This window comes from Python bivittatus, unplaced genomic scaffold, assembly GCF_059951505.1.
Source record: "Python bivittatus isolate LINGU-HERP-01145 unplaced genomic scaffold, Pbiv_v1 ctg000480_np1212, whole genome shotgun sequence".
Lineage (NCBI taxonomy): Eukaryota > Metazoa > Chordata > Lepidosauria > Squamata > Pythonidae > Python > Python bivittatus.
The window spans coordinates 91,271,451-91,291,326 of NW_028277075.1; the positions used below are offsets into that span (position 1 = coordinate 91,271,451).

The 19,876-nt window shown below is 35.5% G+C and overlaps 1 protein-coding gene across 4 annotated transcripts in view; it reads right to left on the reverse strand.

Moving 5' to 3' along the window:
• The window catches only part of LOC103050933 (von Willebrand factor D and EGF domain-containing protein-like), a 245,855-nt gene that overhangs the window by 62,631 nt on the left and 163,348 nt on the right, over window positions 1-19,876 (reverse strand). For all 4 annotated transcript variants that reach the window (XM_088146520.1, XM_088146519.1, XM_088146518.1 and 1 more), the window contains exon 22: window positions 2,378-3,220. In XM_088146520.1, the coding sequence (XP_088002646.1) occupies window positions 2,378-3,220 (843 nt within the window). The remainder of the gene's footprint in view (window positions 1-2,377; window positions 3,221-19,876) is intronic.

Below are 19,876 nucleotides of genomic sequence, written 5' to 3' on the forward strand. Positions count from 1 at the left end.
AGAAGAATCAGAGCAAATCCCAGTGTGTCAGAGGTCTTATAATAGAAGTGGTAAGCTGCCTTAATGGATGTAATTACTATTATTTCTCTATCTGCAGTTTTCCAGGTGGAAATTAAAATTAGCAGCTTGGAATACAATGATTCTTTAGACAGACTGAATATTTAGTGAAACTCCTGGACAAATCTTAACAAGGGCATGAAGAAACTTATGTTGAACAAAATAAGAGAGCAGACACACCATCAGGTAATATAACTGGCAATGAAGATTAAAAAAAACAAACATGTCATCATATATCATGCCATTTACTAAGATTGTGATTGATGGGACAGCATTGTTTTCAGCTGTGGTATATATGAATTTGTATGTGTATGAAGATGTGCATTGTTGAAGCAAGCAATAAAGTAATGGCTTCTAGCATATATATTTCAAACTAATTAATTTTGTAACTAATCTATAGAGAAAACAAATATGATAGATAGACAAAGCCAAATTTATGGTCAATATTCTAGGCCCTGAAGACCACACAGGAGCTACATGCACACATAGCCATCCATATATGCATAAATATACATAAACAAACATCATTCACACATCCCTCTGTCTTTGCATCTCTCACTTCTAATGATCCCTGGTACCCATATTCTCTAAAACACTGATTATGCTACTTTTGCCATGTTTTATGGGAAAAGATTTGTAAAAATGATAAGAGGAAATGTTGTTGAGATGTATTAATTTGTCACTTCAGCAATATGTAATTTTGCTGTCTATTCTGCCCATGGCTTCAGGAATTCATTCCTCCCTCCTCCATTACATTCTCTTAAATCTTAAAGGGAAAGTCGTGTCTATTCTGGCTGATGATGATGGAGTCAGTTGATTATAATTTTTTAAAAAATCACATTTTTTAAATTATAAAAAAGAAGCAAACATAGAAATCCCTAGTCTTGTTAATTATCATCTTATATAACACCAACTATATTGTAATATATATCAGTAACCAGTGATATATAATTTAGGCAAATTTGTCTGATAAGCAAGATAAGGACATCATATTAGGCTTATGAAAGGCATGTGGAAAACAATTAAATTAACAATAAAAGAAAGAGTCATTCTGCCAAATTATTAGGCAGGTTTCAACACTGTGCTCCTTTAACTGTTTAATTAATTTTTTAATTTAACCAGCCAAATTAATAATCTCCCTCAGAAATATGCACGGTGATTATGTGCCCTAAAGTCATGTACAGTATTTCAAGTGATAGACTAATTTTCTTTTCAGAGCATTACTGGTAGAATTTAAAAATGAAGTTTTAATTCAGCATAATATTACCTATGCATGATTATATACTTAATACAGAAGTATAGTACATTGTGCTACTTTCATTTATGTCATAGTCTTTTAATTGATATTCAGTTTCTACCAAGATCATATAATCCTGTAGCTGAAGGTCCTAAATCTTTTTTCTTTTTTCTTTATATATATTTTTCCCTTTCCTCCCCCTCTTTTTTTCCTTCTCTTTGCACTTTTTCTTTTTTCTTTTTCTTTTTTATATTTTTCTTAGTTTGTATTACTCTTTTATCTTTGTATTTTTAAACTTCAATAAAAATTATTACTAAATTTTAAAGGATTCAGATTTTCCTCCCTTATACATAGTATTTGTCCTAATTTGTTATCCCTAAGTGATTGTTTCATGTACCACCTTTCATACTGTAATACTATATGATCCCTGAGACTGGAAAGTAAAAATTACCCAAATACCTTATGCTGAACTTTATTTTTTACCATAATAGTTATGGAACCGGCATATTTCACCCTCTATCTACAAAGCGGTGTTTCACTTTTTAACTTTTTTTTCAAAGTATGATAACTTTTCATTAATATAATTTATGTTCAGGTGGCAATTCATATATCTGCATTGTCCATCTTAACAATTCTGATTTCATCAAGGTCAGAACAAAGTAAATAATGTTTTATAAATATAACTAAAAAAAAAGTATTACAAGAATACTTCTCATCTTTGGTTATAGTTGACCCTCTCAAGATATGATATATTTGTATTTAACTGTTACAGATATTTATTCATTGCTGACATGGGAATAGTATGAGAAGGTCTGGGAAGACTGCCATCAAAACTTAAATTATTCATTGGATTGTCTTGTTTTGGCCCTTCCTTTCCCCATAGTTCCCAACACAAATGTTGGAATAAATTTGTAAATCTATTAACACATGCAGGGTGCCGGGCTACATGTGTTTAACAGGTTATTTTTAATATTTAGTCAATGTAAATATATAGTAGAAGTAAAATACCCCCAATAATTAATCCTGAATTGATACAGACATTGCTAGCAATCTCTCCTCCCACCCCCTGCAATAAATTCTTACCATAACATTGTATTCCATCACCGCTGTATCCAAAGGGACAGGGTCCACATTTGAATGCTTTATCCTTTGTTAATTCACAGGGCACACCATGGAAACATGGCATATTTGCACAGGTGACTTTCCTACTGAGTGGTCTCCAATTAATTGCCAAATGGTTTATACCTGAGGCATAAGGCTTTCTGAATGAAGCAGTCCTTCCTGGAATTCTTGACTGCGCAGAACTCCCTACTGCCTGGTTACGTTGATTTACCCTAACAGAAAATGATGTTTTCCAATGGAAAGAAGACGGCAGTGGTGTTGTCGACACGGACAGTCTCAAATACTTTGCTTTAAAACCATGATCAGAACTAGTCTGTGTAGCTGAAGTCCCAAGAGGTTGTTTTCCATAAGATGTCACATCAGTTGAGGTATGGCTCTGTTGAATAGCATGTGGCCTTGCAGTTAGCAGCCTTGCATCCATGTCTTCTTGAAGGGAGGTATTCCTTATGATATTTGTTTGAACATGCAGTTTATAGTCTGGGAGGATTTCAGCAGCTCCTGCTTCACTTTTTTGATGAAGAAGGACTCTGTGGGTACCATTTTTTACTTTGCTCAATAGAAAAGTTTTTTTCATAGATGATATAGGAAACAGAGGCACCACTTTTTTTTTGAGTGGTGTTTGAATATCAGTAGTTAAGGGATATCTTTCTGTATGAAAAGTTGTTTCTAGTTTTGGAATATGATCTTGTGAAAATGTAGAATCAATATCTTGTAAATTCTTTATGCCACCTTGGGCAAAGGAGATGTTGGCTTCCCCAGGGACTTCCACAGTTACATCAGGCAAACCTTTGGTAGAACTTGACACTAAATGAAAAAAAGATGGATCAGCACAAAATATTCTATATTTTCTTGTGACATATTTTTATAAAGACTATATATTTCATTGAAGATGTGTGATCAGGGTCTGTATATTTTTATGTCATTCCTCATCAGTCTCAGTTATTATTTTATTGGATTTTTTTCATACAATTTATATTCTGTTTTTGCTCAGGTGAGCATTGAAGGTGGCTCACCAAATTAAAAAAAAATATATATATTATTATAAATAATAAAATATACTAAATGCTACTAGTACTAAAACCAGTTAACAATTAAGAGCAGGTATCTTCTTTTCACAGATTTTCTAAATGCTGTGAGTGAAGCCAAACAGCTCCCAAAAGAATACATTCCACAATCTGAGAAAATGCAGAAGACACCTTTCACCCATCCACTAGATAGCTGCACTTCTGCCAACAGAGGCACTTTCAAAAGGGTAAATATTAATGGCTGGAGAGGTTTGTAACAATAGAGACAGTTGTATTGTCGAAGGCTTTCATGGCCGGAATACGATGGCTGGTGTGGGTCTTCTGGGCTGTGTGGCCATGTTCTGGAAGTTTTGTTTCCTAACGTTTCGCCAGCATCTGTGACTGGCATCTTCAGAGGGCAGGAGCACAGACAGGAGCAGTTCTCTCTGTGCTCTCTGGGCACAGAAAGAACCGCTCCTATCTGTGCTCCTGCCCTCTGAAGATGTCGGTCACAGATGCTGGCAAAACGTTAGGAAACAAAACTTCCAGAACACGGCCACACAGCCCGGAAGACCCACACCAGCCAATAGAGACAGTTCTTTAGAGAGTCAGGCTTTAAAGATAAATCAGCATCCTACTGAATATAATCCTCTATTTGATATGTTGGGAAGAAATTTATCTCAAATAGTTTGAGAAAAATACAGCTTCTAACTTTACAATTCAGTTGTGATTGTATGTGTGTGTATGTGTGTGTATGTGTATTTAACATGAATATTAACAGCAACATTTATTTATTTAAAGTATTTATATGGCCATCCATCTTAAAACCAGAATTCTGGGTAGCTCACAACTGCAGGATAAAACAATATCATACAAAAAATAAAAATAAGAAACAATAAAACTCAAACCGGACAAACCTGGTGTCACAACCAAACTTCCCCAAAGCAACCCACAACACTCTTTTCCAACTCTGTCCTCACCCTATCCCAAAGCTTGGGAGAAAAACCAGGTCTTGACCATCCGAATGTTCTTTTTACCAGATACTGCTGTATTTCCAGATAAGATACCTATCTTAAATATCTTTGTCAGCTAGAAATTCAGACTATTCCTCTAAAGTTTGTGAATATAACCTTTTTTTTCATTTGTAAGACCCTTTCTATCCACCCTTGTTTTTGAAATAATAGATATTCCCAACTAAAGAACCTAACATTGCCAAGCTCCTATTCAAAGGGACACTTAATGTGTCAACTAATTCTTTCCCACACAATACCTTTCCCAAATTAATACAAAGAATCAGTATTGCAACTAAACAAATGTTCTGTAGAATCCTGGTCACCGTCAAGGACAGTAAAGGTCCTGATGATGGGTTCAGAACCACCCCTACATTATTATTAGTGGTAGTACCAGTTGAAATCTTCAATTTCTTTCCTAATTTCTTACCCAAGTTATTGATTTTTAAATTTTTTATTCATTTAAAATATTTATATACCACCCTATATCATATTCTCAGGGAAACTTACAGTATCATCTTCCACTGAATGCATAATTAATACATTCCCAAATGGTGTTGCATTGAACTAGTTATAATGCAATAGGAACTTTTTCACCACAACTTGGCAATATAGGTTTCTAGGGAGTTTTTGAATTAATGAACAAAATGTCCTAGTAACTGTGTGATAGAGGTGTCTGTTTAAAACAGCAAGTGTCAGAATACAATCTCCTATTTTCTATTCCATTTAATTTTACATTGTACTTTAGCTGGCAAGGATAATTACATTATTTCTCATTTCAAACACTACGTAATTTACAGCTGAGAAGAGAGCGGGTTTTACAGATAGAAATTAGAATCAGAGCAACATTTTTTTAAATGGTCTTTTTGTTTAACTATTAAGAAGGGTTAACACCAAAAGGTTGCCTGAGATCAACAGCTTTATCTTCAATTTTTTTCTTTTATTTCAGGCAATCATCGGTATCTTAAGATGTGCAATCCATTATCCATTGAAGAAGTAGAACTGGTTATACCTGCTCCAACGCACTACCATATAATTGAACTAGATGAAAAATAATGATGGCAGCACAAAGTATTCAAGGTCAAAATTAAATCTGCATTTCCCCCCACAAAGCAACATTATTTTGCATATGTGGTATCAGAATAGATTAATTAATTTGCTTGTATATATGAATAGATAAAAAAAATCAGATGCACATTGGATTTATTCCTGTCTTTAACTCTTGCATAAATATGGAAATAAGGAGAAGGGTAGATGTTGGCTTGACATTCTCCTAATACAAGAGTTTGGTCAAAATAGTTTTGTGGAGAATATAAAGCCCTGTGCATTTAGGAAATAATGGGATGTAAGGGCCAGTAAGGGCCAGTCCAAGAGCAGTTATAAAATAAAGCATGTTTTAAAGAGATTCTTGCAAGGGCCACTGATGGGGGTGGGGGGGAGAGGGAGGGGAACCTGGGGCATGTAATTTGCACTTTTGTTCCTAGGGGGTCAGTAGTAGAAAGTAAACCTTTCACCTTCTTGTGGTCTCTTTCTGTGTAACCCATTCTTCTTCCTTTCTGGGCAATTAGACATATTCTCTTTTTTTCTGAGGCAGGTGTCAGTGGGAATGCTGAAGGAAAGTGACAGGAGAGTATTTTCCCATCTCTCCAGAACAAAACAGAGCAGCCTCAAGTACAGAGCAGCAGCTGTCTCAGGTACATATTCACCTGCTGATGAGGGTAGAAGTCTAGTGGGGCAATGATGGCTGTCATAACATCTGCTTCCTGGTCACTGCTTTTGTTGTCCCCATGGCTTTGTTGGTTTATGATCTCACCCTCGTAACGGGCCACTGTTCCACGACTTGCCCAGTGAACCCATAGTGGAGAGCCTTATACCTTCTGGGTCTGAGCAGCCATAACAGCAAGAGGGAATTAACATATGAACCAAAAGATCCCTGCCCATGTTTTATATTGTTGCTGTTAGAGGGTAGTTCCATATATATATATAACTGATATTCCTTCAAGCCATTGTATTTAAGTATCTGTTTACTTAATTTTACTGATTATCTGCTTGCCAGGAATTCAAATGGATTTTTCTCAGCATTTTCATTATTTTCTGGGACAGAAAATTGAATGATTAGGTACCTGTTTTCCATCTCCTCCAGGTTAAATTGCTATAACAGTTTTTCCACTGAGCTGGAAAAGCATTATGAAATATCAGCTGATACAAAATACTGAAGCCTGATTTTAATTCAGTGATACTTACATTTAAACTTATAATTACTTTGGTGACAAGATATTTAAATTGCTCCCTCCTTGCATTTAAACCTGCCTATATCAATTTTTGAAGGATCTGTTTTCTAACTTCTGTCTGAAGTGTCAGGACTGTCTGGGGTTCTTTGATATGGCTTTCATTGTTATGATTGCTGGGCTGTGGGATTCAAAAATAGAAAAGAAAGGATATTTGTTTCCACACACCCCCAATTCTTTGATCTTGTTAAGATATAAAAATGAAGTTTTGCTGGAATTTTAGTTCATTTGTTTTTGTTCTGTCCTGGCCCATGGAATTCACAGACACACGGGTAAGTCTTATATCTTTACTAAAAAGGTTTTCTAACAGAACTCTAATGGCAAAAAGGTTTGAACAATCAATCATAGTCCCTATGCCCAAAATACCCAGGCCACCAAAAAAAAAAAAAATCTCAACCAGCTTAAATTAGAGGCAAGAGACAGTTCAAGTCGTTAATGAAGTACTAGGGGGGGTCAAACAAACATGGTATGAGTTTCAGGGTCATTACTTGAGAAGGCTGGCTAGGGAGTGAAGGAACATAACGGTGAGGTAAATGGAGAGTTGTCACCAATGGATCTGTGAGGCACTCAGCTCTCCTTGGTTCAGCCCTCCTTTCTTTGCAGCAGATCCTTGCACTGGGGGAGGTGTTAGCTCTACCTCTTCATCTTCAAGGCCAGTGATGGTTGCCTGTCCTGGTTGCTAGGCAACACTGCTTTCCTTGCTTGTATCGCTTCCAGCTGAATGATCCTCCTGCAACTCCTCTTCATCTTCTGAGTCTGAGCAGGCCATGACAGGTTTTTTTCTTGCTAATTGCAACTTTTCCGTTAGGTTTTTTAAAAAGTGTGCTTACTATATTTTTCATTGGGTTATGATTTCATGATACTTTGTAATGTTTTTACAGAGTTGGGTGGCATTTACATTTGATCAGTTTTATGGTTTATGATAATATGACATTATTTCATGGGGGGGTATTTGTTTTTTTTTAATATGTATTTTGAAAACACATTCATTTTTCACCCTAATATACAGTGCTTTTATATCAACGTTCCTAATATATGTTGTTAATATACATTCCTCATGAATTTTTTAATGTAATTTTTCCTGATGTTATCCTTTGTTCCTACATACATGCATAACCACCATACTATTTTGTTTTTGGATAAGCAACACAATACAAGGTGGGCAAAAAGATTAAGAAGTGATTAGCAAAAGAAATAGAAGGAAGTCTAGTTTATATTAACATCATTCACTATATCACTCTATATTTTATATTTTTGAAAACCATGCTTCCTTCCAACTTGCCCATATTCTTATTTGGACATGCTCCACACCTTGCATAACAACTTTATTATTACGAAATGTGTGAAGCAATATATGAATCAGTATATTTACTCTTCCTTCATGCATTTGGGATTCAGTCTTCGTTCATTCTCTTAATATGACAATACAACCTCAACATGTTGATTTCATACTTGTTACTCACTTTTGTATTTACTCCACATTTCTTCTAGGCCTCATCTCCTCTTGTTTTAAGCACATACTTCTAAAGTAATCCAGAGTTACCACATTTGACTTACTTTTATTCTTCTCCCAATATACCTAACTTTTACTTCCATATAAGAAAGTTGTCATTTTGTCTTCCATATAAGAAAGTTGTCATTTAATGCATTCACTTCAATTCTACATATTGTTATATCAGTATCATATCCATAAAAATCTTTAAAACACTCCTTCCAACATTCCCTCAGTTCAGTTTCATCCCAAATCATTTCACTGCTTTGTAATTTTATTCATGTTGCTGGAAACTTAACTCTTTTCTGTTTTTTTTTCCTGTTTTTTAATGTTATTTTTACCCCCCCCTTTTTTTTTTGATATTCAGATAAGTCAGCCATCAACAGGCACATAGAGAACAATATTTACAAACCATTCAAAAGAGACAATAAAAAAAACTAAAAAGGAAACAAAAAGACCAGAATATCTCCTTGCCAGAAATCAACACCCAGATAAGCAGGGATTAACACCAAGATTAAAACCAGACAAATAATCAAACAGTAAACAATACAAATTAAATAAATAAACAAACAAACAATACCCTAATCAAGGAAGGACCAACTCAGACAAACAAGCAGTAAACAACAGCCTAATCAAGGAACTACTAAGGACATAACAACACCCGCAGCAACACTGACAGGGCAAGCTACTGTATATAAACAGAAAGTAAACCTTACTCCCTTCTAGTATTGAAGATGTTACCTAGTCAGGTAATGAAACATCTGCAAGAAAACAAGCCAGCTCAGAGAACACCAAGGATTCCACAGTTCAACCCTGAGCTACACATATTCTCTTCTATTGTTAACCATTTTTACTCATTTCCAAAGAAGTATTATTTGCATTAAATAACTTTGTATTTTCTCTGCCTCTTTATATCTTCTGTTCCTTGTTCCCTTTGCTTTGTCTGTGCACACATTATGCAATACATTTTTCTCATGCCCATTTTTGTAGCAATCATTCTCTATTATGATTTCCTCCGTCATCTACAGCCTCTTTCACTTCATCATTCTATCAAGCATTATTTGTCTATGTCTTGTTTCTATAACTCCACACAAATCTGCAGCACTTTGTAACAATCTTTGTTTCACTTGTTCCAGCAGTTTTCAAATTCTCTTTACTGATCACCACCTCTTATTCATTCTGTTGGGAGATTAATCTGTCTTCTAATACTTTTTCATACAGCATTTTCTCTTCCTGGTCTTCCATGTTGGTGTTTTCCCAAGACCCATTCTTGACACTATCAAAAGATGGTCTGTCCCATATTCAGAACATTTCATCATCCCTATATCCTTCACCAGTTCAGTCATTCATCATAAGCAATCAAAGTGAGGAGCTTATCAAAGTAGTAGTTAAGCTCCTCACAACAGGACACAATCAAAGAAGCAAGAATTACCATTTTAGATAAGGTGTTTTAAAGTAAAGAATAGGGGTAAATCATAGAATCTTGGAAACTGATAAGAACTTCCATCATTCATTTATTTGTGAATTAAATAAGAATTAAATAAGATTCTTTGAACATTTTGAATTACTTTCTGAATCTGGACTGAGCTATCATTTCCACTCCTATCTGTTGGTTGTTTAATGGCTAACATTCCTCCCATTACTTTCCCATAATTCTCCCAATCTGTCACATCACACTTTTCAATTAAAGTTATTTTTATGAGTACATATGAATATACTTATGCTTAAACCATGTATTCAGAACATATCTTTTCTAAGCAGATGTCTATTTATTTATTTGGAAAATTTTTGTGCCTACTCATTTTAAGCAAGTAACTACAGCTGGCTACCACCAGTACATAGAAACCATATAAAGAAGCTAAATGAGCATCATTCTCATACATTCTTGGTCTCCAAATGGTCCAACAACTTTTTCTGTACTCTCTCATCATGTTTCTACCCACCCATTCAAGTTGCCTAAAAGATTAGCCCCCAATAACATTCATTCAGAATATTGCAGAATTTTCCCCAAACTCAACCCTAATTCCTTCATTACCACCATTTTGCTGGAGAGTAATATAATCAGTTCCTACTTTCCTTTGTACCCACAACAATCAAGACACAAATTCTTTCCTTTTGACATACATTTTAGACCTTTCATTCATAATTAAACTTACTTTGGTGCAGCAAACTTATACAATTAAAAAAACAACAGTAGTTCACTTTTCATTCTCAAAGCCAATTCAAGGCACTGATTTAATTTTAAATCCCTAAATAGTTAGCTTCTCCTTATATTGACTTGCCTATCCTTTATATTTCAGTGAAATCTTTACTTATAGATTTACAAATTAGAGGACCTCTGTGCTCTCACCCCAGTTGTGTCCTTCCAAGAAAGACTGTTTGCAGACCATGCTTTGGGTGTGTGTGTGTGTGTGTGTGTGTGTGTGTGTGCTGCCAAGTCATACCATTCCTTTTGGCCCAGGCATTTTTATTTTATCTCTATTGAATGATTTCTCTTAGTTTCTACACCTCTTATTTTATATTTATATGGATATTATATGGTATTTGTCTTTTTATAATTTTGTTATCTTTGTGGATGAAGGCCAGTTTATACATTTCTACAGAGATAAAAAATAACCTATATCGGTTTGTAGTAATGGATAACTGTACTGAACAGGAACAGTAGATACATCTGTAGTAAATGTATTCATTCAAAATAAGTCTATAGAATACTGAATCTGAGAGGGACTTCATGAAGAAATAATTGTAGTGAATAAACCTTTCATTTTATTGATAGACATATACATGCAACATTAAAGAAAACAGGTATATAATATTCCCATTATCTGTCCATTAAGAAATGACCCAAGGTGCTTTCTAATCCATCAAAATTATTTTCATTTTAAGTTTAATTAAATTAATGTGTACATTAGCTAGCTAAGTTTGAAAGACACTAGCAAGAAAAAGTGGGAAGAATACCAATATATAGTAAAGTTTTAACTTAACAAAGTATTCTTTGTTCATAAAATATAAACTATTCGCTTCTGCTAAAGCAGTGTTGTCCAAACCTGGCCACTTTAAGATGAGTGGACTTCAACTCCATGCTGGCTGGGGAATTCTGGGAGTTGAAGTCCACTCATCTTAAAGTGGCCAAATTTGGACAACACTGTGCTAAAGGACAAGCTGGTTACAGAGGAACTACAAAAATCAAACTCAAATCGCAACAAAGATGAGCATATTCAGATATGAACATGGGATTCAAACTTGTGTGCATTCAGCAGACTTCCCCTTTATAGATAGTGTGAAAAGTATTGCCCGTGGAGGATGCCAGGGCACATAATCTTACTCTCATTCCATATCACTTTAATCCTATGAGGGAAAGAAGGCCTGAATGGTTTTTTTCCAGGCATGCCCCATTGGACTGGCTGCTGATCTAGTAAATATAATTCTAACATTATATTTTACTAAAGAATTTTCACAGGACTCTCTTTCAAATGCTCACACAAAACACAGAGAAATTAATAAAATGCCAGTCTTATCTGATGTCTCCTGAACTGTCAGATTCTTCCCCCTGGCTAAAAGCAGTGTGAGACTGACACATACAGATGAGCTACATCCACAGAGATTCAATCTTTCTCTCTGACACAGGCAGACAAACTAAGATACAGAAGAACAGATTGTGGAAGGCATTCCATCATTTTTTTCCTGCAAAAGAGCACCCATTACATTTCTTTCAATAAAAAATGAATTAAATGTAAATATTTTGCAAAAAACTAATTCAGATAATAAATGGTCTAAACCATGATTGCTTCAAAAGTAATGATGATTGCTATTATCCTATTAGCGTATATAAATTCCACCCAGTGAGTTTTCCTTAAAGCAATCTTGCACAGGTTCAGTTACTTTCTGTAATTAATCCTAGATTATCAGTTTTATCTATTCTATTCTATACTGTATGTGTATGTACATTTCTAGGATACATTTCTATCTCAACTAGGTAAGACTGTCCTAATCCACTATTGTGTATCTTTGGTTCCCCTTCCTTTCCCTTTACCTGCTATCAATTCGTTGTTGGGCTCTTTGGTCTGAGTTTTCCTGGCAGGAATAATTCATGTCCTTATTACCTTGCACAGAGACTACTATAATGCATTAAGCATGGGGCTGTCCTTGAAGACAATGCAAAAGTCTCAGATGGTCTGATAACTGGAACTAGCAGATTCCAGTTGTGGGCACCGCACTGGCTTTCAGTTTGCTTCCAGATAGAGTTCAAAGTGTTTGTTATCACATTTAAAAGCTATATTTCTTGGCACCCAACTAACTTTGGGATCATCTTTTCTACCCACACTCAGCCCACCCTGTGTGATCGAGGAAAGGGTCCCTACCCCCTAAGAGAGCCCACCCTTTGGAACACCATGCCACCCAAGGTTAAGAATGCCCCCAACTTTCCAATGTTTAAGAAAGCTTTAAAAACTTAATTGTTCTGCAGGGTATATGGGTCATGATGATTCAAGGACAGTCTGGGCTAGTAAGATTCAGTTTGATTTTATCTGAATGATTTTGCCTTGAGTCCTTTGTTGAAATGGTTTGTTTATTTATGAATAAATAAATACTGGAGACTGAAAGGATTCCACCCAAAAGAAATGTGTATGTAAAACATGTATGACAGTTGTATAATTTCCATCAAAATTGATTTAAATCAGGCAAAAATGAAAGTAAATTTAATACAGGTGCAGACTTCAGGAGGTTCCAAAAGTGGTTGTTAGTAATATCCAATCATTGATCTTTTATTCCAAACTATATGAAAAATGCAACTAACTTTCCACATCTCCAAGATACTGGGTTCTTATTTGATTTATAACCTGCTGTGTTCCATTTGCATTCATGCGGACAACAAAGCTCCAGGGGTAAACTGTAACGATTGACTGAAAAATCATTTTTAAATGTTTTCAAAATTATCACTTTCTTTCAAAAAACTGTAAACATAAAGTGTTTTATAAATACTGTACTTCATATCTGTATAGTTTTTTCAAATACTCAAGCATGTGAACAATCTAGATAAATCTTTTTTCTTATTTCTTTTCTTTGTTATGTTAGAAAGGAAATAAAGGAAATGGATGACTGGATGTGCAAGATTAATAACAGGTAAGTGTGATCGAGTTGTGCCTATTTAAAGGATCTGGGATCCAAATAACAAAAAATAAATAGGGGTGATTTCAGATAACCAAATTTCTGTTATCATATCAAGTTTAGCCCTCCATAAATATGATTCAGCTCTAAAACCTGATTATTTTGTTTGTCCTTCTTTTTCTCCTCCATCCCTTTGTAAAAGGATCCATATCTAACTGCAGATAGTATCTTAAGACTATGCTCCTCCAAAGTTCTTGTTTTGGAGATGAAATTAGATTTATTTAAGGGTGCTGACAACTGTAATATTGAGGGTCCCTGTTGACAATTGTAATATTGGATAGAATCCTTTAAGTTATTGTTGTAAAGAAAAATGAGCACTCGTCCCATTTATGGGCTGCTGTATTAAAAATACATAGTGGCATAGCAATGTGATCACTTAAAGCTTACACACTAGCTAAAATGTTTCTTACATATTTTTTTTTTACCTAATAACTTACAAAGCAGGTTATTAAGAAAGGGATATAATGTGTGGTAGATGTTGTGATTGAATGTAAATATTATTCAAGGCCTGTTAAAATTGGCCTTTTCCTCGTGGTTTTATAGCTTGGAAATCACAGATCTTGTGTTGCTGAGCTACATTGCTTGCTAAATATATCATCTGGATCTGAAGAGCATAACGAATGCTGGATTGATGGACTGTATGGATCAGCTAGGTTGGAAATAATTTATCTTTTCCGTTATCTAAAATATTCTTCCCATCATGTCTACCTTTGGGTTTTATATCTGGGTCACTGAATACTCTGTAGAAAACTTCTCTGTAGTTTTTTCCCTTTCTTTTTCTTAAGTATCTGGATTTTAGTAGCTGTTGCCTATGTGGAATAAATTAATTTTAAATGGGATAAACTAAATTTAACCTAAAAGGGAGGATGATTCCTGGCAATTTTTCCAGAATTATTTGCTAGATAGGACTGGATTTGAAATTTTGCATTTTAGATGGAAAAACTATTATTTCTATCACAACACATCATCACCTCCCAATTTTTTGGCTGAAGTACCCTTAAGTATTTAACAAAACACTCAGGTGCTTCTATAACCATTTCCTTGGTTCTAGGTCTTCTGGTTTTAAGGCATAGCAAGACAGTTTTGTTTAGATTTATCCTAGCTTCAGAGAAGAGAAATCACAAAAAGCAGATGCATTTTATCTTTGTCTCTATGCTCTTTTCTTATAGAGTTGAAGTGCTGAATTGCACATACAAGCTTGATGCTATTTTTCTGTTGATACGATCCCTCTCAACAACCTCTGATGAATTTGGAATCACATGAAGAAGTGAAGACTATTTGCTACTGTAATTTTCTCCATCCACCTTGTTGCTAGTCATCTTCTTCTGTTTCCTTCCACCTTTTTCAGCACTATAAACTTCTCCAGAGAGGTGGATCTTTGTATAATGTGTCTAAAATATGTTAATTTGAATCTGTTCATTTGTGCCCTAAGTGAGAATTCTAGATTGATTTGTTTTGTGCTGCCTCATTTTGGCAGCAGGGAGAGGGGGAAATGTTCCTGGGAGGAATGAGCAAAGAATGTCGGGAGTGGATGCCAAGAGTTAATCTTTCATCCCAGACTAATTTACTGGCAGCAGTGTAATGTGACAGGTGACATTTTGGCTCTTACTAAACTCAGACAATTAATATATTTTTAGTCTTGCAATACCTGGCGTCCAGCATGGGATGGAAGCTAAAGCACAATGACTACCTGATCTGCTCTGAGTTCTGAAGCTTCCAGGTCTCATGATCCACTGGCCGCTGGAATGCATTCATACTGCCTTAGGGAGATCAGTCACCAGCAGCAGTGCTGGAGGTGGCTGGTGGCTGATGGCAGACAAACATGTCTGCCCAAGGATGCTGGGTGCTCATTCTAGATTTCACGAAGAAGCTACACTAAAGAAATGTGTTCAAGGGCTGAAAAACAAATAATATTTTTAAATCAGGTATGTGAAAGGGCAGTCTCTGCCTGCTTTTCACCAAGGCCAGTAGCTCCCTGTCTCCCAGCAAAAGTGCACATCATGTGGCACACAGACTAGAAATGAAGCCCTATTAAGAGAGTTTGAAAGAGGCAAGGATGCATATAAGAAGTGAGGATGCCTATGATTTATTTGCTTCTTCCTTGCCTTACATGGCTGATTAAAGCAGTCAGAGGAAGTTTTGTATAGGTATGTAAGGAAAGTGGTAAATTTTTAAATAACAGAACTTAGCCCAAATTATGAAGTTAGTGAATGCAGTGCCATTTCAGTTTCAGCAATTTGGCATGAAACAGATGAAACAGATTCTGTACCCGGTCTGGCTTCAGACCCAGTTTGTATACTGAAATATCCCTGTTGCCTTTAGTGCTGATCTGTATGAGGAACTATGCAAGAGGGAGCATGTTCTTGTTGCTACACTGATCTATGAGTAGCATTTGATACCATCAAATATGGAATTATTTTGGACTACTTGTTTAGGACAGATTTGGGAATACTAAATTACAGTGATTCAAATTGTCCCTTAGAATCAGTTTGAAAAGGATATTTGATGCCTTGGCTTTTTGTTCATTACATCTTACGAGGATTTGTTTTGTTCTAGATTTTTCTCTATATAAAAATGTCAGGGTTTGGGGATGCATTCTCATTAATCTTCATATGTAGCATGGAAGACTATTTCTCTTTTACTTACAGGACCAAAAAAACTTGTTCATATTTTGAAATACTGCTTGAAGATATCAACAGAGACAGAAACCAGGTAAGATAGAGACATAGGCATCAGGTACAAATCACAATGACACAACAATGTGCATTTGCCCTCCCCCCCCTTCTCCCCTGACACTGAGATGGACTGAGATGCTCTATCAATTTCTAGAATGCATTTTATAATTGGTGTTAAATATTGTAAGCTGTTCTGAATGGTATATAAGCACTAGAAGGAAGATATAAATATTTTTATAATGCATAAATCTGCATTCACACACTGTCATGGAGAAAGAAGAAATGCAAATTGTAGTTCCAAATGATTATATTTATGTCTGCTAGTGACATTTTTCTGTCAGTTGCAGCTGTACTCCATATAGTATATGATAACAAGAGGAATGACTTTATGGGAATTTTCTTTCCTACTTAAACAGATAAATGTTTCTATTTCTAGGGAAAAAAGCATACATTATAGAACAGTGTCCATCCAAATGACTTGTTTTACAGGCTGTATGCGTGAGTCATAATCTTATCTCTGAGGGGGAAAAAAAATCCTTCAGAAACATTGACAGAATCACTGAGACTCATTTTTTGAAGCTCTAACTTTCCATTTTGTCAAGACTTTAATTAATATGGCAAAATGACATTAATCTTGATGCACGCTGAAGCAGCAGGATGAGTGCTGCCTTTCCAAAATAATTAAACTGTATAGCAAAGAAATGAAAGAACGGAATCTAACGAGTAATTATATACATCCTTCCCCTGAATTCTCAGTAAATAAATTAAGAGCTCTTTGATGAAGTTGTTTTAGGCACAACTTAATAGGAAGGGTGACTAAATCCTGTTTGTCCTTCAAGAGCTGGAAAAAAGGATTTAAAAAAAAAGCTAGGAAAACAAAATTGGTTATTGGTTAGTATTTTGGCTCCCTATTTGAGCTCATTCATTTTGTTTCTTCCAGTCTACAGTGATAGGAAGTAGCATCTTCAGCATTCTATTCATAATCCACATTGAAAGATTAGCAAAAGTTTTGATGTTTGAAAACCCCTAGAGGCAGATTTAATGCAACACACTACTGAGAGGTTGAGTGGTTTAATTACAAATTGCTCTCTGTCGTTGACATAGGCTTTTGTTTCTTCATTTACAGAGGGTGACATTGGTATAGTTATACCCTGAAGAAGTACAGACAAGCCACAAGGAAGATGATAATGGCAAAAGCAAAGTCAGATTTTCCTTGGATTTTAAGGAAATGAGTCACTTCATGTTTGCAATTTTGAATAGAATATTTGTGTGCCTAAACAATCAGATCTGAACTCAAAATGCTTTAGGAACAGTTAGCTAGAAGTTTATTGTCTTCTAGCATTGTGCATGCTTTGAAAATGATTTGGAAGAACAGCTTCAGAACTTGCATTGGCCCAGCAGTTCTTTGCAATTCATTAAAACAAATCTTTTTCCAGGTTTCTTCATGAGCCTGAAAAAGATCTAGCTGTTTTAATGTAAAGTAAACCACATATTTCTACAGTAGCCACATATTTCTACAGACTCACTAAAATGAGAAAAAGGATGAGTTGCTTTAAAGCAGTGATTCTCAACCTTTTTGAAGCTGCCGCCCCCCTAAGGAGCAGAAAATTTTTCAACGCCACCCTTTGTGAAAATCCTGTAATTTAGGGTATGGGAAGGGGGGGGGAGTTACTGAATTATAAAAGGCAAAAATTTTAAGTAATTTTTTTCAGTAGAGTTACACACCAAATTTGTTCGATTTAACTCGATACTTTTGCCCTGGAAGGTAATTGAATTCCTTTTATTAAAATTAAAATGACTAATGCAAAAAAAATGAAGCGAACGAAAAGCAACTCAAGAAACACAGGTCAAATCAAACATTCATATTGAAAGGACGCTCAACGCATGCACTGCGATTAATCGCGCGGGAAGACAGCTGATGCATGCGCTGCGATTAATCGCGCGGGAAAACAGCTGACGCATGCGCTGTGCTGGTTGGGATTGGAGAAGAATTGTAGTGTCGAGTTCTTCAAGGTCATCCTACCTAGAATACAAATTCGTCTCACCATTCTTAGAAGTGCGTGAGGGCAGCCGTTGCGTAAGTTTGTTTTATTGCTGGTACAAATGGTGTAAACCGGATAATCGATTTAATAAATTTTTTGGGGAGTTTTAAAATTAGGTTCGAATGCCAAAACATGCTCATCACCCCTCTACCGCCCAAAACATACCCACCGCCCCCCTACCACCCAAAACAAGTTCACCGCCCCTCAGCATCCTCCCACCGCCCCCCGGGGAGTGGTACTGCCCCCGTTGAGAACCAATGCTTTAAAGAATAGTAGAGAAGTTCTTCTCTGGCATCAGATTGGAAGTGCTTCAAATTCATTTTCAAAACATGGATAGCACTATGATTTTCATTCTGTGGGTTTATATTCCATTAATGAAGACACAAAGGTATCATTAATGGGATGTAAAATACTGTAAAGATCCATCAAACACCAACAATATCCTTGTTGTTTGATCTAGAAGGACTAGATCTAATTTCCTTAGGTAGGAGTGGCAAAACTGTAGCATGTCAGATATTGCTGAACAACTTTACCTATGGTGGCTGGGAATTTAGTAACATTTGAAAGCCAGAAGTTTCTCTGGATTTCAGTTATAGAAGGATAGATTTCAGCTGAATAGTAGGAGAAACATTTTGATAGTAAATAACAATTCAATAATTGAACTAATTACATGGGAGGTGGGAACTGTACTTGTGCATTTGCAAAAGCTCTTGTTTTCTAATTCCTGTATCAAGTGGGAGGTTGGTCTCAAGTCTTTTCCTCCTTCAGTTCTACAACTCCTTTTCTTCAATTCCAGACAGCATTCCCTGAACAAAATATAATTGTTTTCCAATTCCAGGTTGAGGCAGGAATTTGTTTCAACACCAATATAACAGTTTTTGAACCTTACTAATTTGGAACCAAGATACAAAAGAACAGTCACTGTATTTCTAACTTTAAGGGCTTAAAACAGATATGGAATGGAAAATCTAATCAATTCTTTTTTTAAATGTGAAAGCTGTCATTTGATTGGAAAAAATTAAGCAATCATTTGCTAAATCAAAACTTAGCCCATCTGGTTGGAATATTCTGTTCCCCAAAGCCCATATGGCCCCCACACTCCTATCTTTTTACAGAACAACAAAGATCTGGCTCTTGGAGATTAAGACTCAGAGTATGACTTGTTTTAATCCTCATACATAGTTTTGTCATCTCTTATATTTCTATTATCATTGTTATTTTGTGAATTTTGGTTGGGATGTTAACCATCCCATAGTTTCTGGAGCTAGGTGGTATATAAATGTTAGTTAATAAATAAATAAAACACATTTATTTAATCTCAGTACTTTATATTTGTTTGTTCGTTTGTTGAGGATTCTCACAATCTACATAAGATACTGGCAGGGAATATATAAGGTCTATATAACTCATTTTCATAGAGTATTTACCAGTGGGGTAGCCTTTTAGCTTAATTGTGCTAAAGGAAGAATTCAAGCCAGACTGAAAAGTTCTATCATAATCTAGAAGCAGATCTTTACCACATTTGGTAGGTCTACCTATTGCACAACAGCTCACAATGAGTAGGCAGGAACCTTTAAGTTCTGATGTAAATTAGTGACACACTTTGGTACCCAAAGGTCTCCATATAGTCAAACGTAGATTGGATACATAATTATACTACCATCTTCCATATGAAGCAAAACTCTGAAATCACGTGTATATAGGGATATTCCTGCAAATTGTAATATGCTTCTTATTCCCACTTTGGGGAAGAATTAACTGGCCCTCCAGAAATTCTACAGAT